The sequence below is a fragment of the Artibeus jamaicensis genome, unplaced genomic scaffold, assembly GCF_021234435.1.
Source record: "Artibeus jamaicensis isolate MK-2021 breed Jamaican fruit bat unplaced genomic scaffold, CSHL_Jam_final contig_780, whole genome shotgun sequence".
NCBI classification, from domain to species: Eukaryota; Metazoa; Chordata; class Mammalia; order Chiroptera; family Phyllostomidae; genus Artibeus; species Artibeus jamaicensis.
Window position 1 is genome coordinate 32,759 of NW_026521967.1, and position 25,923 is coordinate 58,681.

The window sequence follows — 25,923 nt, forward strand, 5'->3', positions numbered from 1 at the left end:
TGCATAGCCAACACTCACCTGCACAACCATCACTCACCTGCACAGCCATCTCTCACCTGCACAGCCATCTCTCACCTGCACACTCATCACTCACCTGAACAGCCATCACTCACCTGCACAGCCATCTCTCACCTGCACAGCCATCTCTCACCTGCACACTCATTTCTCACCTGCACAGCCATCACTCACCTGCACAACCATCACTCACCTGCACAGCCATCTCTCACCTGCACCACCATCACTCACCTCACACTCATCACTCACCTGCACAGCCATCTCTCACCTGCACTTCATCTCTCACCTGCACAGCCATCACTCACCTGCACAGCCATCTCTCACCTGCACAGCCATCTCTCACCTGCACACTCATCTCTCACCTGCACAGTCATCTCTCACCTGCAAGCTCATCACTCACCTGCACAGCCATCTCTCACCTGCACACTCATCTCTCAACTGCACACTCATCTCTCACCTGCACACTCATCACTCACCTGCACAGCCATCTCTCACCTGCACAGCCATCTCTCACCTGCACACTCATCTCTCACCTGCACACTCATCACTCACCTGCAAAGCCATCTCTCACCTGCACAGCCATCACTCACCTGCACACTCATCTCTCACCTGCACAGCCATCACTCACCTGCAAAGCCATCTCTCACCTGCACAGCCATCTCTCACCTGCACACTCATCACTCATCTGCACACTCATCACTCACCTGCACACTCATCTCTCACCTGCACACTCATCACTCACCTGCACAGCCATCTCTCACCTGCACACTCATCTCTCACCTGCACACTCATCTCTCACCTGCACACTCATCACTCACCTGCACAGCCATCTCTCACCTGCACAGCCATCTCTCACCTGCACACTCATCTCTCACCTGCACACTCATCTCTCACCTGCACAGCCATCTCTCACCTGCACACTCATCACTCACCTGCACACTCATCACTCACCTGCACACTCATCTCTCACCTGCACAGTCATCACACACTTGCATAGCCAACACTCACCTGCACAGCCATCATTCACCTGCACAGCCATCTCTCACCTGCACACTCATCTCTCACCTGCACACTCATCACTCACCTGCACAGCCATCTCTCACCTGCACAGCCATCACTCACCTGCACACTCATCTCTCACCTGCACACTCATCTCTCACCTGTACAGCCATCACTCACCTGCACAGCCATCTCTCACCTGCACAGCCATCTCTCACCTGCACACTCATCACTCACCTGCACACACATCACTCACCTGCACAGCCATCTCTTGCCTGCACACTCATCTCTCGCCTGCACAGCCATCACTCACCTTCACAGCCATCTCTCACCTGCACACTCATCTCTCACCTGCACAGTCATCACTCACCTGCACACTCATCTCTCACCTGCACACTCATCTCTCACCTGCACACTCATCACTCACCTGCACAGCCATCTCTCACCTGCACAGCCATCTCTCACCTGCACACTCATCTCTCACCTGCACACTCATCTCTCACCTGCACAGCCATCACTCACCTGCACACTCATCACTCACCTGCACACTCATCACTCACCTGCACACTCATCACTCACCTGCACACTCATCTCTCACCTACACACTCATCACTCACCTGCACAGCCATCTCTCACCTGCACAGCCATCTCTCACCTGCACACTCATCTCTCACCTGCACACTCATCTCTCACCTGCACAGCCATCACTCACCTGCACACTCATCACTCACCTGCACACTCATCACTCACCTGCACACTCATCTCTCACCTGCACAGCCATCTCTCACCTGCACACTCATCACTCACCTGCACACTCATCACTCACCTGCACACTCATCTCTCACCTGCACAGCCATCTCTCACCTGCACAGCCATCACTCACCTGTACAGTGGGGCAGGGTCCCGCTCCAGTGACCATCCTCTTGGCAAACTCTGGTGCTGTTGCCCATGAGGCTCCGGGCCCCATGGCAGGAGTAGTGAACCACAGCCCCGTACGTGAACACCTCCCCTGTGACAACGGCATTGGCCGGGACACCTGGGTGCCCACAGGATACAGCTGAAGGGAAACGAAGGAACCACTGTGCATGGTGTCCCCATCACACCACTCTGCATCGGTGAGACACGCCCACGCACACTCCCCTGGATGCTGGCGTGGCCCCACGGCTCCCTGAACACACTTCCCCACCTGGACCCCCACACATCACTGCAGGCAAGAGCAGTCCTGCCCGTGAAGAGGTTTTATAAGTCTTGAATCCAAGTGGCTTTGCCTAAGACACACATTCACCTTCAGGCTTTTCAAAAGAAAGTCACTCCAGGTAGACTTTTCCATCTGCCCTTAACCGTATCCCAAATAAGCGGTATTATTCAAAATGCTACAAGTTAACATAGATTCCTCAAAGCCATTTCCACTCTTTCTTCAGTTAGATGACAATCGTGTATAATAATTTGGGAGAAAATCTGTTTCATATGCTTACTCTTTGAGTTCTGACAGCTCGGAGATGGCTCTAGCAATTTCTCTTTGAATAGCTAAGAGTCTGAAATGTTTGTCCAATAATAATAAATTATTGATTAATTTGCTTTTCAAGTCATTCTGCAATATAATTTCAGTATTCCCATTCATTTTCTTAAACTCACACCAAATCAGACCCATAATTTATTCAGAAATTATCCCTCAAGAAGCCATATTTTGGACCCCAGATTCACATGGGATAATAAGGATTTCTCTTTCCCTGTTGAGAAAGCCCCAAATCAGGATTAATAAGACAAACTTTATGCTACCTGCGAACCGCTCATGGGACTCAAGTCCTCAACAGATGGTCACAAGGCCACTGCAGTGCCACCCAAGGGTCATCACGGTGAGTGGCAGCCCCAAGGGAAGCAGCCTGAAGGCCAGCCGGAGGGCGTGACTCATCCAGAGTCCGCGGTCGCCCTCGGGGTGGCGGCGGCTCGTTCGGGAGAACAAGACAGCCGCTCACTGCACATCACGCTTGATCTGGACAGACAGGGGCCTAAGGAGAAGCCGATTTGAGCCGAATCGGTGAGAGCCCTGGCCCATGACCAGTGCCAGGGGGAAATGAAAGAAAGCGGATCAAGGGAACCAGAAGGGCGAAGCCCGAGATGCCACTCGGCTGTCACAGAGCGGTGGGAATGGACCACCCCTCGGAGGACTCTGCTCCCACGTGCCTGGCAGTTCCAAAGGTTAATGACCGCAGGGGGTGGGGGGAGGGGGGAGCCAGCCACCCAGGAACAAGTGAGCTGGTGAGAACTTGCTTCCCGGAGATTGGGAGCACCTTGGCATGGTTACAAAAACAAATGCAGTCTCACACAAGACAAGGAAGGCTTCCAAGAAATGTTTGGGGAGAAAAAGAAAAAAGAATGATTTCTAAGAGCAATTCCCTTGTGTGAAGGCAAAGAAAACCAGAAAGTGGGCAAGATTGGGTGACGGCCCCAAGTTTACTGATGCGTTTTTGGTCTGGCGGGGCTGGGCGCCTCTCTGCACTCTTTTTCCATGGAGAAGGCCAGCCCAGTCACAGCCAGAAAGAGACGGGGCCCCACGTGGGTCGGACCGGTGGGGAAGGGCAGTGCCTGCGGGACCAGAACCTCCGGCCCCAGGCCTTTCTCAGACGCTCGGAGATGCTCCGCAGTGACAAGGGGCGGAAAGGGCCACCGGCCTCTCATCACACGCCACCCACGGGGGGCTTACAACCCTCCACTTCCTTCACGCACGTGGAATACACACTGAGAAGAGAAAATACTCATTTTAAAGGCTGTTTGCTTTCTGGCCAATTCATAAAGGGCCAAGGAGAGTAGCCCCTTTTCCTAAGTTTTAGGCTGTGTTCTGAGAAGATGGCCGTCTTTGAGCGCAAGGACTATGTGCTTTTTCAGGCAAAAAAAGATAATGTTTTTAGGGGGCTACCGCGGGGCTCCCAGATTCCGTCTGCTCACTGAAGCCTGTCCCTCACAGCACTCTGCCTGCCCCGAGTCAACCGTGCAAACAGAGAGGAAGCTACTTGAGGACGAGCCTCTTTTTTAGTGTAGGTACTATTGACCAGAAGTGCCCACGACACCCAAATCGGCCCCTGCAAGTGCTCCCCGCTCTGGCCACAGGTGGGAGGTCCACAGGTGGACTGTCCCCACCGGCACCTTGGCCCACGTTTCTGAACCCGGGCGAAGTGAGAGGCACACGGAGCTGGGCGCCCTGTCTGGCCGCACGCGCTTGGCCGTCTGCTGGGCGGAAGCAGCGACGAGCAGCGTGAGGAGAGAGGAGACAGATGGAGCTGGTCCCGTGGGTGCGTGTCTGGGCCGTCTCTCCCTGGGGCCAGGGGTGTGAGCATGCCAATGTCCCCCACCTGTAATCCCCCCAAACTAGTCTGAGCTGTCATTGGTGACTTTCCGCCAATCTATGCAGACATCATGATAACAATACAACCTGTGACTTGGGGGTTGGGGGGTAGAGAGAATTAAAAACCGACACCTTTGTGGCTCCTTGACAAAAAGCCCACTTGCTGAGTTGGGTTTTTCAGAGGCTCCTGGGGTGCCAGCACCCGAGACGGCCCCACTCACCCAGGCACTGGGGCAGAGAGCGGTCCCACAAGCCGTCCGCCGTGCAGGTGAGGGCGGACGAGCCGAGCAGGTAAAAGCCCTTCTTGCAGTGATACAAGACACTCGTCCCGTAGATGAAGCTCTCGGGGGGCCGCTGCTGCCTGTGGCGGACGGCGTTGTCCACGTAGCCTGGGTCGGAGCAGTTGACCACTGGGAAGAGACAGCAGGACACGTGGGGTTCAGAGAGAGCCACGCCCCGTCACCCAGGTTGACGGGGGAAGGAGGGGCCCCTTGCTGCCACGGAAAGGCCACCAGATGACTGCCCGCAGCCGGCTCGTCATACAATCCACTCCCCTGTGACGTCCCCTCACCGCCTTGGGCCGGAGGGGCTCAGACATGTCAGGTGCCCTACAGGCAACTACAGGGATTTTAGCAACGTGAGGCAAATTTCCTTGAACTACCTCTTTATAACGGCTCCTTCCATGGAAAGTCTAAACTCCAGTTTTCTTGGTTAAGCTTTTATGTTATGAAAATAACCTGCAACCAGCTGAGGCCCGTTTGGTTAAGTACTTTCCCCCGTGGGTGCTATTCCCGGACCGTGTCAGACAGTAATGAACCCCCCCCACACACACACTTTGGAGTGCGCCTGGAGTCTGCTGTCGGCCCCACAGGCGTGTGGATCCAGCGCCGGCCCCTTTCAGAAGGAGCCTGCGGGTGCCGGGCCTCGAACTCCGGTGAATGTGGGTGGCACCTCCGTAAGGCTGCAAGTTCACGGGCCCAGCGATGCTGAGCAGACGTGGGAGCCGCAAACGAGCGGGCGAGTGAGTGGACGGAGGAATGGGAGGGGCTCTGTCTTGGAAGCAGAGAGCCCTAGACGGCTCTGACTGAATGAACCTCTGTCCCGCACGGAGGCCCGGCCCGGAGAGATGCGCGTTCCCCTCGGGGACGTTTTCTACAGCGACGGAAGCCGTGCGAGGGCCTGCCACTTGCGGGGCAGCGCCCCTTGCCCAGGGAGCTTCCCTACCTCGACAGGCGGGCAGCGGGCTGCTCCACTGGCCACTGCTCCTGCACTGGGCCTGGGTCACGCCCTGCAGCTCGTAGCCCGTGTTGCAGGTGAAGTTCACCACGTCGTTCAGGTTGAAGGCGCTGCCATTGGTGAGCCCGTGGGCGGGGTTGCCGGGGTGACCACAGGTGATGGCTGTGGGGTGAGACAGGTGTGTGTCATCGTCAGCGAGTGAGCAGGTCACCCCTGTCACCTGGAGCTCGTCAGTAACCAGCAGCAGGTAGCTGAATGGATGGATTCCAGGGTTTACAACTAATCAGACACTGTAGTTGGAAGGAACTATTGGGAAAACACCACGGGCTGAACCCACAGGATTTTGGTAAAATTGTGGAAAATGCACCCCCAAAATGTACTTTTTTCATTATAATAATTACTATGTCTTACATTATGATACAATAACAAGTAATTTTCAAATAGAGCAATGAAAACAAGAGATGCTGAAATTTTTGCATTAATTATGAGTTTTGAATATTTTCGCCTTAGAACACCAGCTAATTTGGTAGAACCCTCGTTTCCAAATATTATGGGGGCTGATCGTTCAAACCGTGTGTGGATAAATGATGCCAATATGATCTCACATCAGGAAATTAGCAAAAACAAGTGTGCGCGTTAGACAGCATCGCTCTGACGACCCCTCTTGTGTGGTCCTCTGAGACGCAGCGAACTCTTGTCAGGTCAAGGCCAATCTAACGGCAACACAGACACCCTCTGCCGGCCCTTTCAAAGGAAAAACCACGTGACCGTCAGAAAACCGGAGTGTTTCTCCTTTATCTTGACGACACTTTTTCCTTCCAAGTGAAGCCTTCACCCCCTGGCTCTCCAGACAGTGCCTGCCTCTCTGCCACAGTCACAGACACATCCCCTCTGTTTCGTAAAGTGCAGGCGGGAGAAAATTTGGTTTAAGACCAAATCTGCGGTGCGGGTTCAATCTCTCCTGAAAACACTTCTCCGCGTTTACCTCGGAAGTTACCGAGTTTGAGGACGATCGTCACATGCCATTCGCCTCTTTCTATGGGAGAAAGCACCGGTCCCCAAACTCTGTGGTGTGAGGGGGTCCCTGGCAAACACACAGAACTGTGGGGGGTGGGGGGAGTGGGGCTGCTGAGGGGACAGTGCAGGGCCACTCGGATCTGCTCCTGTCCCCGTCCGCCCTGTGAGGACATCGGGGAGGAGCGCCACCCTCCGCTCCACCCTCCAGGGGAAGAATCCCTCCCAGGGGACTGATGGATTCTACAGGAGGGGACAGAACCAGAGCGGGAGGAACCCTGGGGACAGAAGGGGACGAGCTGCCCGGCGGTCCATCTCAGGAGAGGTCTCCACTCGGGCCTGTGCTCCAACTTGAAGCTGAGAGACGGGAGGAAGGTGGCCCCTGCCACCTGGGGGGGCCACTCACCAACACACACCGGGGTCTGTCCCGACCACTTGTGGTCTTGCAGGCAAATCCGGACGGAGGTGCCCACGAGCCGGAAGCCAGGGTTGCACTGGTACACCACGGTGTCCCGGTAGCTGAAGCCGTCCCCGCTGATGTGGCCGTTCACGATGGGGTCCGGGGACCCGCAGTGGCCCGCTGAAAGATCGGGAAACCAGTGAACACACTCCGCAGTCTTTTCATAAAAGGACTGTATTTCAAATGTGTGGGCCTTCACTGCCAAGCAGGTGACAGCACCAGACGTACACTTCAGTAAAAATGTGCCCTCTCTGTTTGTGACAGCACAGAGTTTTCCTGTCTAACTTGTCTTCTCTCAACGACGGTGGGTCAATAGTAATATTTCAAATATGAAGTTGTTCATGAGTTTATTTCCCCAATTATGATTTTCCCACGTACTTACTTTATCAGAATTTTATTTATGCTGTTAGTCTATTTCCACTGTGAGAGAATACAAAACATTTTGTGAGATTTCAAAGGAGGGAGAGGTGTCGGGACATCAGTTCGACTGCAGACACACGCACTGGGGTGCACCTGGGCCGGAGTCTTGGTGAGCTGAGCGTGGCCTGCACAGAGCTGGAGGCGGAGCCCGGAGCTGAGGGAGGGGCACACGGACGCAGAGTGGGTTCTGGAGGGACAGGGCCAGGTGGGTGGGGAAGTGGCAGGTGGCTGGGCCGCTGGGAAGAGGAAGGGCTGGGGCTCCACCCACTGACAGAGGGGTCTGACCGGTGAGGGGGTGACTGGCATCAAATAGGTTTCAATAGCAAAGCACCTACAAACAGGAATGGGGACGGTGTCCCCGAGGCACCGTCAGTCCTTCCTGAGTGTTTGGTGCCACAGACATCCTTCCGGTACTGCCCACAGGCCACACCCGGTATCTGCAGGGGTTGTTGCTTTGCTTGCTTCAAAGGGAGCAGGTGGACACAGAATGTTGTTCCTTATTTATCTCCACTATTAAAGTCCCAAGAGCAGGACCCCAGGCGGCACAGACTCGTCTGGCACCTGCCCGACCTGGAGGAGACGTGTGAGAAGGTGGAGGAATTCTCTTCCAAGATCTTATCTCCTCCATTGGTCCGGCTCTTGCTCCCAGTGGATGTGAGGCCGCAGCCAGGGACGCTGTGCTCGGGGGACCCCACGGCAGAGGCACGGGACCTCCCGGCACTGTCCCACATGGAGGTTTCTCTGCATCTTTGTTTCTGGGCTGAACTTTTCCGTTTCTGCTTGTGGAAATGTCACCTGCTCAGCAGCCTGACTCCCTCCGTGTCTCCTCCTGCTCCAGCCCTGTCCCCGACCCCTGCCGCAACCCTGTCAGATGCTTCTGCCACTCCCCAGTAATCCCAGCTGCTCCTTAAAGGCACTGGGTGTTTATCTCATTTACCACCTAGACTTTAAGTTCCTTAAAAGCAAGAGCCTCATCCTATGAACCTTTACATCCTATGTAGCATTTCTGGGGAATTAGATGATGGCCCTCAGACGACATTCAGACACCGGACAGTGGCCCTCAGCCGGGGGACAGGGGCATCGTGGCATCGCTGACCAGCCCCGATAATGCGCGTGCAGAGGAGAGCATCAGGGCGGCCGCGCCCGATGCGTTACCTTCCCAGGCCCCTGCACCCCGATTTACCTGAAGGTCCCCCAGCAAACACCGTGGGGCAGGGAGCACTCTTCCTGCCCCAGTGCCGCCCTCTTTGCTGAAATAAGCATTATCACTCTCAGCTGTTTTATGAAAAATTTTTACGTCGATCTCTCATAAAATGCAGGGCATTTGAAGAATACTTCCTGATGCGGCTCCTGAAGAACCAGGAAAAGTCAGGGCCCTACAGTGTTGCTCTGAATTGTGCCATGTGGCTATTTCAGCCACGTGACTGTCACCTTTATAAACTATTTTCCCAACCTCAACACCTCCAAGGTCATGATAGCGCAGCAAACGCAAACTTATTCCAGCCATTGCAGGGCATTCTAACGGAACGAGGATAAGGCTCAGGTGGCAACCGTGCCCATCTGTCACGGGCGCGGGGGACAGGACGGATGGCAGAGGTGACAGCGTGGAGGACCAGCCTGATTTCGTGTGGAGAGTGTGGATGGTGCAGACTGTGAGCTCAGACCATTCAAAACACCCCGGTTCTGCTCAGTCCCGGGAGTGGCCCTAGTGTGGGGACAGCCGGATGCGTCCGCTCTGCTGCTTCCAGGGCTGTTGCGTGGTGAAAACATCATCGGATCACAGAGGGTCTGGAGGCAGTTAACTCGTTTTACCAGTCACGCAGGGCCCCAAAAGCAGCGTTAAAATCACGGTACTTTAAGCTGCTCATTCAACAAGTTCCATACACTTATTCAGGAGGCTTTTAAAGAGAAACACTTTCAACTCGGTTTCTCACAATTATCATGCAAAACACCTTAACTTCGGGGAGAGGAGACCAAGGCACTGCCCACACTTGCCCTTTAAAATGATTCATTGTACCTGCCTGGAGCCCTCTCGCTAACTTGTTGCCATAATTTGTAATTCTTTAAATGCATAAGCTCTTTTCAATTCACCTCCTCTGCTCTCTGTAAAACAGTGTTACATCACCTCAGGCATGGTGTGACCTCCATTTATTGGCCAGACTGGAAACAGCCCTACAGCTGCTTAGAGGTGTCAGCTGCTGTGAGACCCAGTGGGACAGATGGACGGACAGGCCGTCCCCTGCCTGGCCTGGCCGTGCTCTGCGTCCCAGCTCGCTGACCTGCCTGCTCCCGGGAGGTGGGGGTGGGGGGCGCTCACCCAGGCACCGCGTCTCAGAGCCGCTCCAGAGCCCGTCGGCCAGGCACTCGCGCACCGGCGAACCCACCAGGGTGTAGCCTGTGTTGCAGGTGAAGATGGCCGTGGCCCCGTACACGGTCAGCGTCCCGATCTTGTTGCCATTGGGGGGCGAGGACAGGCTTCCGCAAGAGATGACTAGGAGACAAAAGAGTGATGGTGTGACCCTCACCTCTGAAGGGTACCGAGTCACCTGAAAATAAGCGAATCTTCCGTCTTACTCTTCACCAAGAACTCCAGGGTGTCTGCTCAGGGCTAGGCAGGCCAGCCAGCTGGGAAGCTTAATTTTCCTTCTCTTTCCTCCTTGAAATGAAAGCTTGGAAGTTTAGAGTGGATTCCAAAATGGGCTGGGTCCCTTCAATTGCCCGGGTCTCCACCCTCGCAGGAAGCTAAGCCTTTCTTGAAAAAGCACTCAGTGCCCAAACACATTCACACCCAGGCCAATCCACCAGCCCCCCGGGCTCCTGTCCACCCCCTCTGCCTCAGTCACAGGACCACGCCCCCGTTTCTGGACGCAGGCATGTGCCCAGCAGGAGTTCAGAATGGTCGCTCCTGGGGTCAGGGAGGGGCAGGAAGTCCTGCCCCAATAACAGCTCCAGCTCATTTATTCTTCCAGGGACTTGCTGATTTGTTGGGGTCCTGAGCTCCATGCAAAGGCTGACTCGACAGCTGATGTATGGAGTCTTTCTAAAAAAATTAAAAAATGAGGAAGTCCAGCCCCTGTGTGGCTGGAGATGAGGTGACTATATGTCCCCAGGGTACACCTGCTGTCCCCACATCACCGCTGATGGTGCCCACTTCCGCCCCCGTGACTACGCCTGTTTGGGAGCTAAATTAAATGGTCGCTTTCGCCGGAGATGCGCACGACACCACGTGGTTCCCTGGGCTCCAAAAGCGTGAGTGTTGGAGCCCAGACGGCCAGTGTTGGGTCCACGTGGCCCAGCGAGCCTGCTACTGGGGTCTGCTCTCCTGGGCCTCCGTCAGAAGGGTCCCGGTGGCGACAGAACTATCGGAGCTTCGCCCTCCAAGGTTCCGTGGATTGGAAAGGAAAACTAATGGAGTGGGGCCTAGTACCAGCCGCAGGGTGATGCACCCCCCCACTGCCGTGCAGAGGCTCCGTGGCCCTGACCCGACACAGGGCAAGGGAAGCCCCCGGCCTGGGAGCCCTGCCTGATTGAAAGGGGGCCCCCAGCATGAAGGGAACAAAGAAACCACCCTTGCCAGACTTCCACGGCAAAGCCCCGATTCCGGGCTCTTCCCTCCATTCGAGTTCTGAGGGGAAATTTGCTCTCCCTCATCCACGGTGCGTGCGCACGTGGATGCTCCGGGGTGGACGTGGGACGCAGTCCTCTCTGGGAGTGGGGGTGAGCAAACGTGCCGTCAGCTGTCCGGGGGGCGATGTGCACCCCTGGAGCTACCTGATGCAGGCTGCACACACATGTGTGAGTTCTGAGACTGTCACTTCCGTGACACTGAGCGGTGGCCGCGTCCACTCCAACGTGGGAGGCAGGTGGCAAGGATGCCTTTCTCTGGTCTCCCCCGTGCAGGTGAGAGGGGCGGGCCGACGGGCTGGCACACCTGTGCACGCACCATCAGTCCCAGCACCCCTCCACGCACACACGGGAGGTGGACGGAGCCCCTCCTGCCACACGAGGGCCAACTGAAGGGGGGCTCAAATAGCAGTGGGGACGGAGGGACAGCCCAGGACTCAGGCGATGTGGGGACCCCCCAGCCCGATAAGCTTTCCTGTGCCTTTTCTGACCTGCTAGAATGACGCTGGCTTGGAACAGTCCCACGGGGCCCAGGGGTAAATGACCCCCATTCCTTCCCCTCTGGTCTCCCCGAGACCTGGACAACTGAGTCTCCAAGTCTCCGAACTGCACGTCACAGGCTGGGTGCATGAGGACACTGCACAGCTGCGTGGGGAGCGTGAAGGAACCCAGGGACTGGACGGCCGCACCAGGACACTGATGAGGGTGGGGAGTCGCCCCAGAGGAGAGGGTCTGGCAGGGCCAGCTGGGGACACGGGCTGCTCCTGACTCTGACGGGGGGCGGAGGGCTCAAGGAGGTCACCGGCTGCCCTAATTTATGTCCATGTTCCTGGCGAACAGCTCTACCACGTGTTTAATCAACAGCTGGTCCGTCAAACGCTGAGTTACAAGGAGTAGGAAACACAACCGTCCTTCGTTCTTTTCCCGTCTTTGTTCGGCTTCATCCTTCCTGGGCTGCGTGCTCAGGCAGCGGCAGGGCCCGACCCCCTGTTTCTGGGCGTGACCATCTCCAGAGAACCAGTGACCGAGGCTGTCCGCTCAACACGCCCGATCGAACTGTGCTCGGAACGGCAGTGACGCTGCCTTGCCTTCCTGCTTGTTCGTGTTTACTATGAAACCGACTCAACACCCTGCCTGCCCCATCCCAGTGGGGAATAACGACACGGTCGGTCCTGGGAGCACAGCGGCTTCAGCACAAATGTGGTTTCCCGGGGGTTTAAGGAGAAGGCCGAGCAGCCGCTGTACGCACGATGGGCCGTCTTTTTAAACACACGCCGGCCTGGATTTGGGGCTGATTTCGAAGTTTACAAAACACTCTCACTGACCAGGAGAAGATGGCATTTAGCGTGCAATCCAGCAGTTTACACCTTAAGAATGGTGCCTTCCATGCACATTCTTCATTGTTGTGGAAAGAGATTCCCACCCCCGCCAGGAATCTACAGGATCCGCTGCACTGACCTGTGACCTGCGGGGCTGCCTCCCGGGGGGCGGGGGGCGGGGGGGGGCGGGGAGCACGCCCTGCACTCACCTCTGCACCGAGGCCTCTCCTCGCCGGAGCTCCACGTCCCGTCCGCCTGGCACCGCACCAGCCGGCTGCCCTCCAGGTAGTACCCGGGGCTGCAGCTCAGAACCACCTGGGCCCCGAACTCGTTCAGGGCCCCCGACACCAGCCTCCAGGTGACGTGCTCAGACAGCTGGGCCTCGATGCCAGGGCAGGTCACCGCTGGAAGGGAAGCAGGTCGCGTGTCAGTCATCGTTTACTACTTGAGGGGTCGCGTCAGGTGGCAAAGCCCTTCCACCTGCGGCCAGTCTGGCCAGGTGACTCTAAGGTGGTCCCCACGGCGTTGGGTTCTCTCGGCACCCCGAGGTCCCATGTGCTCAGTGCCATCCGGAGCCTCAGCATGTGTGGGGACCTCATGTGGAGACCCCCGTGTAAGGGACAAGCCAGTGATGCAGGCGCGTGTGCGTGGGAAGGTGGGATTTTTCCCCCGGAAACAAACACATGTATAAAAACGCCCTTCACACTTCGTCTCTCTGAGCAGCTCAGAGTCTAAACGGCCCAGACAGCGATTCTCAGAGAAGCACACGCCCTCCTCCCCGTGAAACACGATAGCTCCTGAGCACGTGGGGTCATGAGTGTCCACGTGGGGTCATGAGTGTGCACGTGGGGTCACACGTGTGTGTGTGAGGGTCACACGTGTGCACACGGCACTGGCACCATGCAGAGAAGCGGGCCCCCTGGTGTCAAAGCTGGTCGTCTGCCGACACCTGGGAGAAAGGCCTGGAGTCAGACTGGGCCTCGGTCAAAGGCTCTGGCACCGGTTACAGCAGCGGGGGCAACACTTGCAGCCCCGCAACCCCGCTGTCCACAGCGTGGACTCCAAGGAACATGCACCTGTGCCGTTTGTGCAAAGTTTCACGTGTGCCAGTCCACACAGATCTTCCGAAAAGCATCAGAACACTGAGCGTGGCTTTGCCGAGTGAAGACCGGAACCCACTGGTATAAACACGGAGCCCCCCCCCCAGCAGAGCTGACAGGGCCCCCCAGGTGCCCGTGAACTGCCTGATGCACCCGCACGTGAGCGAGAGAAACCTGAGCTTCTGTCAGGAAATTAAGAGACGCGTTTCACTTCCAAATTCTAGGCAGGTTAGTTATCACTGAATGAGACCTGTCTGAAAGGTCCCCAAATCCTATTTATTCTTCTCTTAGCAATTCACCAGGAGTGTGTGCAGAATGGAGGAAAACTCAGGTCTTGTGGCATCAGGATGCTGCTGACGAGGGTTGACATGTGAAGAGGGTTTGCAGACTCAAAAGGATCCCACACCTTTCTCTGCGGGTGGTTTTTAGAGAAGAGTCACCCACCCCACACATGGGTGTGTGTCACTGTTTCACCTGATGACATGAGTGAAATGTCCCTCTCACTGAGCACCTTTGAGTTCCGGGGACAACTGTCGGCTCTGGGGCCTTGGGTGCCTTCGGCCTCGTCTCAGCCCTGGGTCACCTGCCAGGAAAATCTCCTTCCTCCTCGCTGGAGCGGTGGTTCCAGCATCCGCATGGTGATGTCCGCTGCCTGGCCGGTCCCCGACTGTCCCTGCAGGCACGGCCGCGGGCGGCTCCCCCAGTGGAGTCCCAGGTTCCCTGGCGCTCCCGGCTGCCGCCCGCACGCCGACCCCCTGACCCTCTCAGTTCCACGGTTCCTCTTGAGGACGCACTTGGTCCGCTGTGCGTGACCTGCTTCTGCTTCGGTCTTGGCCTCTGTCCCCCCCTCCCTGCAGGGTCCTCCCCTCTTTTGCTGCACACACTGCTGTCTTTTCACAGGTTTTTCTGTGTGTGCAAATAATGTCTTACTACGAGCAGGGGCTGATGCCACGTTAAGGAAAGTGAATGTGCGTGTATGACGGACTGTGTCAGCACACACACGTGTGTGCACTGGAAAACAACGGGCCAAGAAAGGGGTGTGTGTGGCGGCAGAACACACGAGCCGAGGCACCGTAGCACACGGGTGCAGCCGAGAGTGAGGAGCGCGGTGAGAACAGACACTTAATGTGAGTCCGTCCTGTTCTCGTGTCCTGAAGGAAGAGGGGGGGAGCTGGAGGGTCCCAGAAACACTGACCACGTGGTTTTACTTAGTGTTTTCAAAGAGGCCGGAGAGAAGAGCACAAAGACATCCGAGTCTGAACAACGCGTGGCGTTCGTCGGGCGGTGAGACCCCCAGTAATGTAACCAGGGCCCCGTGGGAGGAGACGGCTTCCCGTCAGCAGTGGGAAGGCCCCTCCTGGCACATTCCGTCTACACGATGCCAGCGGCTGTGAGCACACACACACACTCAGCACAAGGAAAACAGAAAATGGACGCGCAGACGGTCCCCGTGGGAGACCACGTGACGCTGGCAGAACCTCGTCAGAGGAAGACGGGGGAGGGGGGCTGCGGGCCTGGGGAGGGGGAAGCCGGGCGAGGAGCAGGCTCCGTGCTGGGGCCCCTCCGTGCCAGCCGATGGCCAAGGGCCTCTCCCTGAGACACACGATGACAACGCTGAACTGCGGTCACAACTCAACAGGGAGCAGCCTGAGAGCCGCTGTGCTGGTGCCCCCCTGATGAAAATCCCTCCGACTGTGCCCCAGGTTTTCCATGTGCCCCCCAACCCTGCACCCATTTGCACTCGTGGGCACGACCTCTCAGACGCTGTTGATTTAGAGTTTTCCTGGAAAAGGGTCCCTGTCACACCGTGGATATAAACACACATGTGACGTCACAGGGCAGGTTAATTATCACTGAATCAGACCTGAGCTGATTCACAGCGACACTGAGACAGGGACATGGGCGTCACTACCGTCATTTGCTTTTCTTACGGATGAGCAAGTCAGCTCAGCTCTCCCCAAACCGGCTGGAGTCCCGAGTGTCCCCACCTTGGGTTTCTCTGGCCCTGACTTTCTCTGCAACTAGAAACAAAGTGACAAACCCACATTCCCTCTACAAATGATGAAAACAGGTGACGCGGGACATGTTCTCCAGAGTTAAGTCCACAAGGATTTCCCGACACACCAGCAGTGGACACAGCATCAAGAACGACATCATTCTTCAGGAATGTTTTAAAATGCTGTTCCATCTGGGAGATGCAGCAAAAGAAAAAAACTTTTTTATGTAAACGGTCTCAATTATGTTTATGACAGTTATAAATGAACGAATCACCACATCAAGGGAAATCCAATGTTTTAAAAAACATCAAAATGTTTTAAAAAGGACGCCTCCCGGCCTGCACCGTGCCCATCACGGACCCCTGACCTAGATCTTCGACAGTGTGCGCTCAGCCCTGAGACGCAGGGGGGCTCCTGTCTTTCCCGCAGACCCCCCGTCACATCGGCAGGCAGAGTGCCGCCCGTGACCCGGTTCAGTCCGAGCCACCTAATCAGATTTGTGGCTCCCCGATTCGCTGCCGCCGGCCCGAGAGGACTCAGCGGGCCTCAGCCCAGGGCCCCTCCTCACATTCTGCAGCCCAGCCTTCAGCCCCCTGAATGGGGGCGGGGGTGCTGCGGGCAGTCCTGGTGCGTTAGAAGCGGGAAAATGAGGCTGTTCGGCTTTGGCAAAGAAGGGGCATAAGTGAGGTCCCGGGGAAGCAGCCACTGAGGCGATTTGAACCCATTCCACGCCATTGGACTGAAACATGGGTCTAAGAGTGAACCCACAGAGAGACTGGATGACGCCGTGGGCTTCCACGGACAGAAATTGCTTGGAATTTCTGGTTGATCCCCGGAGCCTAATCCAATGCATAGTGCATGAGCTGCTGGGATTCAGTGTGGGTGGAATTGATAAAGGGGTGAGTTAACAGGGCTGAGGAGCACACTTCCACGGTGTAATTCATGAAAGTACCCGAGAACCAACTGGCTTTTCAGAGGCTCCAGACAAAGACAGTCCGAGGCCTTAGTGCCCCCCACTCTCTCTTCCCCGAGACCCCTGGTCCAATCCAGACTCCAGACACGCACGGTCTGGGGGCCTGGAGTCCAGGGTTCCTCCCCATTCTGGCCGTTGCTGCCCTTCCCACTTGTGAAGTTTCCGAAACCCTCGTGAGATCAGATGTTTTTTTCTGCCCAGGCCTCTTGTGATTTCCTGTGGTCATTCTCAGCAGAGGTCACAAGTCAGACCCTGGACACTCCCACTACCTCTCTCTTGGAGTGAGACCCTGGGCGGCGGCCACGTCAGGGCCCAGGTGCTCTGGCCTGACTCACACCTTGAAGGTGAACTTTGCCGGTGCGATCTGATGTCCAGGAGAAAACGAGACCCACGTTCAAACCCCGTTCACTCTGCACACAGCAAACACTGCTCGGAACGTGTCATGGCTCTGTGATTCGAGTTTGACAGAAAAGCTCTTCCTTAATGATGGAAAACGACCAGTTGAATAATTAGACCAGAGGAGTTTACACCGACGTCCGGCCTGGATGGAAACAGCGCTGTTCACCCGAGAGTGGTTCAAGCTCCGCGTCTCGTCCATTCGCGTGTGGGCCGCACCGTGGAGGCGCCGTGGCATTTCCATCGTCCACGGCTCTCCCCCAGAAAGGGGCTTTTCCAGCCGCTTCTGACCGCTCGGTGGCGCTCCTGCCCTGGCCGTCTGTCCGTCTCCCTGTCCTTAGGTGCTGCGCCAGGTCCCGAAGGAACACACTTCCTGGGTCAGCGTTCCAGTGTGCACGGCACCCGACACCGAAGCAGACGTCCACAGATTCCTCTAACGAAGGCCGTCCTCTCCAGGGTTTTTGTTTAAAGGAAATCATTTGCTTGAGCAGATTTTTTGCCTTTGCTTAAATATTCTTTCCTGATGCCCCCAGAAATGGAACATCCCCCCTGCAATGCTTCAGTATGAATCTAACAGTAACATGCTTCACAGGAGTCTGCGGGTCATGAAGTGCGTGACCCAGAATCTCAAACTGTCTGTGTGTGTGGCACAGTTAGTGACATGGGGACAGATGGCACCCACCAGGACGTGGCCTCTCACCCAGGGGCCACGTCAGGGGCGGACCTGACGATGCCATTCGGTAAGACAAGCCGAGGGAGTAGGGCTGCTCCTGCCCTGCCCTGGGCCGGCCAGCAGAGGGCAGGAGAGGGCGGAAGGAGAGTGGGGGCGGGGGCTTCCTGAAAGGTGGTGGCTGCTTTGGAAGCAGCGTGAGAAGCACACTCCAGTCTGTGAGTGTGGGGTCAGCGTCACACCCTCTATTTTTTTTTTTTACCATTTTGATGATGTTGATACAGAATAACAAAACTCTATTTAGTGCATTTGTTTTTCTAAGTCTCCAAACATAAAGGGATCATGTACAATAGCAGAACATGCTTGAGAAATTCCCGGACTAAAATCCCAAACCTGAACACTTTCTCTGGCAGCACTCAGAACGTGTCTACATGCCTCTAATCCAGTGCATAGTATCGCACGTCGCATGAGCCCGTTCCCCCTCAGAACCCGCGCCTGTGAGTGAGTGAGAGCTGCGTGCGAAGGCTCTGCTGGGGCGACGCATCCACGGTGGCATTGCAGGGGGAGGGCACGGCACCCCAGCTCCCTGCCGAGACACTTCAGCCGGCAGCGCACGCGGAGGTGAGCCTCCCTGCCGCTGTCCCGCCTCTGCAGGGCTGCAGGTTCGGAGCTGCCCCCCGGAAGGTGAGGGTGTCTGCGCACTCACACTGAAGAGAACCTACAAGCTCGGCCGCTCGAGGCAGCGGGTGAGGATCATCACTGGCTCGGAGTGCGCAGGCGTGCAGAGCTGCCTTCCGTGCCCCCGGGGCCCGGTTCCTCAAACCCGTGTGCGCCCGGCGGGGCCCAGCTCCGGAGCCCAGGGCGGTTCCGTGCTCAGACTGTGCGCCCTGGGCCTGTGTCTCTGTGGCGTGTGCACACAGGCCCCCACCCCCCCTAGTAAGGAGCACAGGTCCTCAAGGACACGGCCAACACAGGTGTGAACCTGTCAAGGTCACACGTCACCCTGACTGCACTGTGGCAACCTCCTCTTTGTGTGGGAAGGCGGCTTCCTCAGCTGTTTCCACAGAGGTGAAGTGTTGGTCCCCTCGTCCTACTGGTATTTGTAAAGACCCAGCCGCCAACCAAGGGGACAGACACACCGGCCCTGGTAGAGTTTATGCTTCTTAGAGACTGAGCAGTCATCACTCGTCCATCCCCAAACTGGGGGTCGTGCAGGCTGCTGGGAGACCCTCCTGTGCTGACCCTCCTGAGGCCTTCAGTGCAAACTCCGCTCTGACGAGTATCAGGGGACCGAGCGCCACCTTCCACAGCGGTGACTCAAACACGAACGGCCGGGCGGAGGCGCGCTCGGTCCTTGGAGTGGAGCCACAGAGCAGACGGCACCACCACGACCGGCAGAACGCAGCCGACTGCCAGCTGCAGGCTGACAGGGACCTGGGGCGGCGGAGCCCGAGGCCTCTGTATGTCAGTGCAGAAAGAACCCCGGGCCCCGTGACGCTTTGGGTGAGGACACGGTGTGGGCACAGCCTTCAGCCGCTGTCCCCCGCAGACCACACAGGGTGATAGAGTCACCGCCGGGCGGAGGCCAGGTGAGGCCTTGCTGGAGGCCAAGCTCTCCTCCCCTGCACAGGGCACCACCTGCAGGTGGTGGGCGTTTAGTGACCGTTCACTTCACAGCTTCCTGGCAGCCCCTTCACACGTCAGGCCTGTGAGCCTCTCGCTGGGCAGCGGCCTCCACCCACCCCTCTGTCCCCTCAGCTGCGCCGGGCACAGTTGAATCTTGGTGGCTGGGGGAAGGGCTGGACTGTACTGGGACCCCTCCCAGGGGACCCTGCATCTTGCCCACACTGCACAGACCTTCGGTCTCCGCGGCCTCTGCAGAGCGTCCAGCGACCCACCTGGGAAGCCAGGGACGGGGCCCCAGGCTGTGAGTTTCGTGTGCACTTTGACGATGTGCTTCCAGTTTGCATGCGGTGACCGTGCATGCGGCTGGGGGCGGGGCCGGGGCCTGCCTTCCTTAGCCTGGCTCGGCCGACGGCTCAGCTGAAATCACTGACAGTGTGCAGGACACTTTCACAGTGCAGGACACTCCACGGCGGCCCCAGGGGCATCGCGTGGCAGCCAAGTGTCGGAGGGCTGGCCTGCGCCCCGGCACACGTGGGAACGTCACCCACTGCCTGTGTTGCCCTGATGCCAGAGCACTGGTGTCAGATTCAACTGTCGCCAGACAGCCGTGCGTCTGGTAGTGGGGCAGCCGAGGGTTCATACAATGAAACGCTTCCCCACGCTGTGTTACGGTGACCGATCGCACTGCCCCAGCAGCTCCCCGGTGTGCGAGGTGTGCGTCGTAACCAGTGGCAGGGTTTGGTGTGGTGTCGGAGGGTTGGGACGCCACGACCCAGTGACCCCACGCTGACACGCAGGGTGGCGAGCTCCGTGCCCCGGGATCCGCAGGGCTCCCCAGGGGGACGTGCTCCTGAGCACAGGGAGGCGGGGGTGGGGGGACTGGCACTCACGTTTGCAGGGGGGCGGCCGCCCCCGGTTGCTCCACGACCCGTCCTCCTGGCACACGGCCGTGGCCGGGTGGCCCGCGTCCAGCAGGAAGCCCTCGTCGCACTCGTAGGTCACTTGGCTGTGCAGGGCGAACTCGTTCCCCGAGAAGGAGCCATTTCCGGGGGGCTCCGGGATCCCGCAGGACACAGCTGGGGTGGAACAAGGCAGGGTCACTTTGGCAGTGGGAAGCGTGCCTTCCCCTCCCGTCCACTCCACACGTTTCATACACCTGTAACACGTCACACAAGTGCACACGTGTCCTATGGGCTAAGGAACTTGAAACTTTGCAGAAGAGGTCGGGACAAAATGCCCTCTGGTTAGTATTCCAGAGGCCACCTCTGGCAGCCGGGACGCAGTTCGAGTGCCCTGACTTGTGTCACAGAGGGTGAGAAAAGGCACAGCCCCCCTCCTCTGCTGAAGGTCGGAGAAAGGACACAACGATACCTTCACAACCACAAGTCACTGACAGTGTTGAGTCCCGGGGCTGTAAGCGGTCACCCCCGAGAGCCCGTGCCTGGGCCGGGCGCACTTGCCCGAGATACTCGGCAACGGCAAAGTGAGGGGCCTCCGTTTACTGAGCCCACATTTCAGCCGGGCACACCGTGAACTTCAAGTTTAGATGGCTCGTTTCCCCACACCGCCTCCCGTGGGGGTCCACAGCCACCCTGGGGGCTGCAGAGCCTGGTGGAGAGAGTTTGCGTAAGCATGTACTCTGACGGAGAGAAAACTGGGGCTCAGAAGGAGAAAGTGGGGTGCCTTGGCACCCACAGGCTGGCTCACGTGTTCATTCATCCCGCGTAATTGCAGCAGGCAGATGGGCAGCGGGCAGTGTCGGAACGGACAGCGCAGGGCGAGAGGATTCAGCTGAGCAGTTTTTGCAGCTGCTCTAAACCTCTCGAATATGTTTAGCACATTGTAGCCGGAGGAAGAGGAAAACAGCATCTGTTAATTCGAAACAAACAAAGAAGCCAGGCAAGGGCAGGTGACCCAGCGGGTCAGCACACAAATGGTTAATTGCAGCGGAAGGTCTGCCTTGTCGGGGCCTGGGAATGTCCTGGAGGGCAGATCCTGTCCCAGCATCAGTCAACTCAAATGCCACCAGAAGACCAGGGGCAGCTGGGGGAAAGGCCAGCTTCCACGAGGTTTAATTGGATTTGGCATGCTCCGGCTTTACGTGTGGATTCAGGACGTTGTAACTTGGAGCATAGCTGATATAATGCCCATTACGTATACGTACAGATGTACACACACACACACTCATGTATACATGTTTTCTTACAGATCATAACATGATTTGATATTTTTGAAACATATTTGAATTTCGAGAAGCACTGCACTACTATCAGGGCCCAGGGAAGCTCGATCATTTCACAGAAACAGGGAAGTGTTTTCGGGAAAAATCAACACACAGTTGCCATCACTCTTATCCTCACCACTAAAAGTTGTTATGATTTATGAAATGATTCGATTAATTCATTTATGCCAGGGCACCAAGCCTACCCTCCTAAATTTTGATTATCCTGCTGTTTTAAAAATTAAAACGCCACCACCACCACCAAAATGGTTTCCTTCTGGTAGATGCCCTGTAGCTGCAGGGATTAGAGACTCCCAGGCCCAGCCCAGCCCCTGGGGGGTCCCCAGCCGCCCCTCCGATCCAGCCCCCTCTCGCTCCGGCCGTCCAATCGTCTGCGTCAGCCCTGCAGCTTGTCCTCGCAGGGCACAGGCAGCCGGCCAGGTCTCTGTCTTCATGTTGAACTTTACGAGCAGATGCTTATCATGTGCTTATGAGAAACCATTTCTCTGCTTCTTCAAAGCCAGCAAATCGCAAGCGAAGCATAACCAACAAAGTCGACTTCCAGCTGAAGCCGCAGCTGCCCCCCAACCTCTGGCTGGGAGGGTCACGGCTTCAGAGCAGACCGCTGTCCGGCGTCAGCTGCCCTTCACGGGGGGCCCGACAGCGGCACTCGGCCGGCTCACTGGGCCTCTGCCAGGCACAGAAAACCTCGGGTCTCCGAGACGAGCAAGTCCGGCGTCCCGATAGCTCGAAGGCTGCCTGGCGCAGGCCCCTGCTCTGCGGCAGGAAATGAAGCTGTGAGGACAGGAGGTGGGCCCGGCTTCATCGAGGGGCATAAAAGCCAAAACGGGCTTTCGGAGAGAAGCAATTTAAAAAGGTCAGAGTGGGGGAAACAGCCTGAAGTTCTCTGAGGCCGATAAACTACATCTCGCCCGCTACGCATCTTTCCACTCACAGGCGACCATCGTGCAGCCTCCTAGCTAATTTGTGACTCCCGTCCAGAACTTTCCGGGTGCTGCCTACGAACCTTCCCGTGCTCTCCGCAGAAGCACTGTTCTGGGAGGGCGTGGCCTGGCGGCGGGATGTGGCCTCCGCCAGATCCTGGTGACTTTCCGTCTGGAGAGTCACCAGATGGTGACTGTGGGGGTTAGAGTTTCCCACGTCCGCACCGCTCGCCTCTGGGTGATGCGTGGGGCAGAGACGTGCTGCTCACCTCCACCTTCTCTCTGATTCTTCAGCCCAAACTACGAGGACCTCAGAAGGACCTTTTCTTTGTTTTGTGCACGATTTCTGTTGAGGGGTCATTTTGTTCAGCGTTCAGTAACTTCCGGGGAGGAGTTGGGAGAAGGACGGGAAGCGCAAAGATCAGAGCAAACGCTCCAGGCGTCCTGTGATTTTTTTCTCCAGTCTTCCTTGAAAGGCCACCTGTCCCTTCGGGTAACGACTTCCTGAACACCTGACGTACCTGGAAGATGGACTCCCGCCTGCCCCGACTGCCCCTGGCCTCAGCCCCTCGGCACGAGGGTCTCTCCCCGTATCCTCCTGGGCTTTGAGAGCACACTCCCCGCAGGCTCTGTCGTGGGGGCCAGCCCGGGCCCGGGTGTCGGGGGCGCCCGCCAGGCCTGCTCCCACCTGCTTTCCTAGGGCCACTGTTCAGGCCACTGCTTTTGTCTCTGGCATTCTGTCCCCAGGGACAAGGACCCTTTGGCGACCCCACAGGCTGCACTCGGAACAGGCGGCTTTAAGTTACAAGCAGAGAGTAACAGAGCATTTGAAGAAAACAAGAAGCAATTTTTCTTTTGAAACAAAAAAATACATTTGTTTTGACTCCTTCTTTAAAAGAAAAAAACCCCATCATTCCTAATGCAATGAGCGTATTGGACCTGCACGTCTATCTTCCATTAAAGAAGAACTTCCAGAGGAAGCACATGAACACCGAAGGCCCGGCGTCTGACCCCTCCCCGCCGGTAAAGGCGCTCGCGCAGTGGGTGGGACAGATGCCGACTGCCACTCCACGGAGCAGCACCAGCACATGCGCTGTCTAACCAGAGAGGGGGAGAGGGGAAGCCGGTGTGAGGGTCTATTTATAAATCATCACCAGCTTTCAAGAGCCAGTATCTTCCATGATGAACAGAAATCTCAGACAAAACCATGAGAATGTCACGGCTTCAAAGAGCTCCGAGGAAAAATGAAAACGCCATCTTTGAAAATCTGATTTTTATGCATATGAAAGAAAAAATGTAAAAAAGACATAAAACAATGAAATCAACTTGAACAAGCCCTAGATTGAAAAGACTGAAAGAAAACAAAATATGTAGGATAAGGCTCAAATGATGCGTTGTTACACTAAAATAAGGAAAGTCGGTGTTAGTGATTGATTTTTTAAATAATTCAACTGTCAAGTAAAGTTGTTTAGAATCTGAATTAGAGAACACCTTTTTTTTTTTTACTTCAAAATGCAACACCAGCACGTATGAGAAGGACTCTATCGGCCCCTCGTGGACATTCAGCGTCTCCTGAGTGCCGGCCGAGGAGCCAGGTCGAGGCCGGCGTCCATGTCAGAGTCCTGTGCACGGTCGGTGGGGGGGTTCCTAAACGCACGTTCGAGTTTTCCTCACCTTGGACCCACAGTCACGGCTCCGGGAGCTGCGGAGTGAGTTAGAGCAGGAGGAATGGACCCAGGAGGGCGGGCCACACCACTCACCCTGGCACAGGGGCGCCGGCGCGTCCCACTGGTACACGCCCGCGGGGCTCCGCCGGCAGGTGGCGTTGCCGCTGCCCACCAGCCGGTACCCGGGCTTGCAGAAGTACTGCACTTGGCTCCCGAGTGTGCCCTCGGTCCTGTTCACGACGCCGCCGTTGCGCAGGGTATGGGCCAGGCTGCAGTACGGTGCTGTGGGCAGGGAAACACAGACACGTCAAAATGAACGGAACCGGAGCAACACAGACCGATCCGCGGTGCCCGGGCGTCTCCCTCCCTGGTGAGAGGGAGCTGAGTGAACGCCTCTGTTGTGTGAGCAGTGAGCAGTCGGCGACAGGTGTGAGCCTGTCACCTCTCCCCTGGCACCCCGGGCTGGGAGGACACGGGGCGGCGGGGGGCTCGCTCCCCGCTGGCGGGGGCGCAGACGGGCGGCCACCCCGAGGGCAGCCGGAGGTTTCCTTGGAAACCAGACCCGCTCCTTCCGTAAGATCCACGACCTGTGCTGCTTGGCGTTTCCCAAAAGGACCTGAAAGCTACGTCCACACAGAGACCCGCACACGCGTGTGCACAGCAGCTTCCCCCAGAACGGCCACAGCTCGGAACCAACCAGGACGCCCTTCAGTGGGTGACGGACAAACAAACCACGGTCCCTCCAGACAGTGGGACAGAATCAGCACTGAGAACAGATGTGCTCTCAAGCCAGGAAGACACGTGGGGGAACCTGACATGCATGTGACCGAGTGAAGGAGCCAGTGTTCCTGAAAAGGCCACATGCTGTGTGAGCCCAACCCTGTGACATCCCAGAGAAGGCGAGGCTGTGGGGACGGTGACAGGTCAGGGGTGCCATGGGGTTGGGGGGAAGGATGCACAGGGGAGCCCAGAGGTTCGGGGCAGCGAGTCTGCTCTGTGCGATGCTGTAACGACGGACACGCGTCATCGTGCATTTGTGGGAAATTTCTGCATCTTTCCCTTTTGCTGTGAATCTTACACGTCTCTGGAAAAACAGGTTTCATAGAGAACAAAGAACATACAAAAAACCCGCCCGGAGCCAAGAGTCCAGTCTCTGACCTTCCAGTTGGGATTACCTGCAACTGTTAGTCAATGTGAAGGTAGGAGCCTGACTTTCTGGTGAAAATATTGTTTTTTAAAAAAATATTTTATTTATTTATTTTCAGAGAGGGGAAGGGAGGGAGAAAAAAAGGGAGAGAAACGTCGGTGTGTGGTTGCCTCTCCCCGGCCTGCAACCCAGGCACGTGCCCTGACTGGGAATCGAACTGGCGACCTTTTGGCTTGCAGGCCGGTGCTCAATCCCCTGAGCCACACCAGCTGGGGCTCTGATGAAAATACTGTACAGAAATACACGGGTCATGTGGGGGTCCTCACTGGTCTCTGCGAGGCCGGCTCCCCACTTACGGGAGCTCCGGAGTCACGGGGCTGAGAAGCGGGAGCCTCTGCCCTGGGCCCCACGTTTGAAACAAAACCATTCTCAACACGAAGGAAGCGCATCATTAAAACGGACACAAGGGAGGAAGGTGCATTTCAGTCAGTGCCACAGCTTCTTCCTCGCCGTCGCCGCCGAGGGCGTCCGTGACTTGCACAGTGAGGAAGGTGTTAAGGTTCCTTTTCAGATTTGGGGTTTGGGCAAATCTCTGAAGAAAATGCAGGTCACTGAAAATCTTGCAGTAGCTTTAGTTATCCATGTCGGGGTGGATTTTTAAAAAATTAAGAGACAGGAATATGTGGAAATGACAGTCATACACAGAACGTAACATTTCAGTGGCCGAAGGCCCCGCACCTTAGTTACACACT

The 25,923-nt window shown here is 56.8% G+C and overlaps 1 protein-coding gene across 1 annotated transcript in view; it reads right to left on the reverse strand.

Moving 5' to 3' along the window:
• CSMD1 (CUB and Sushi multiple domains 1) overlaps positions 1-25,923 on the reverse strand; it is a 731,453-nt gene that overhangs the window by 26,366 nt on the left and 679,164 nt on the right. Inside the window, 8 exon segments of the mRNA XM_053672625.1 lie at positions 1,898-2,071; positions 4,579-4,767; positions 5,582-5,755; positions 7,014-7,187; positions 9,805-9,978; positions 12,640-12,834; positions 20,083-20,268; positions 24,118-24,306. Of these exon segments, the coding sequence (XP_053528600.1) occupies positions 1,898-2,071; positions 4,579-4,767; positions 5,582-5,755; positions 7,014-7,187; positions 9,805-9,978; positions 12,640-12,834; positions 20,083-20,268; positions 24,118-24,306 (1,455 nt within the window).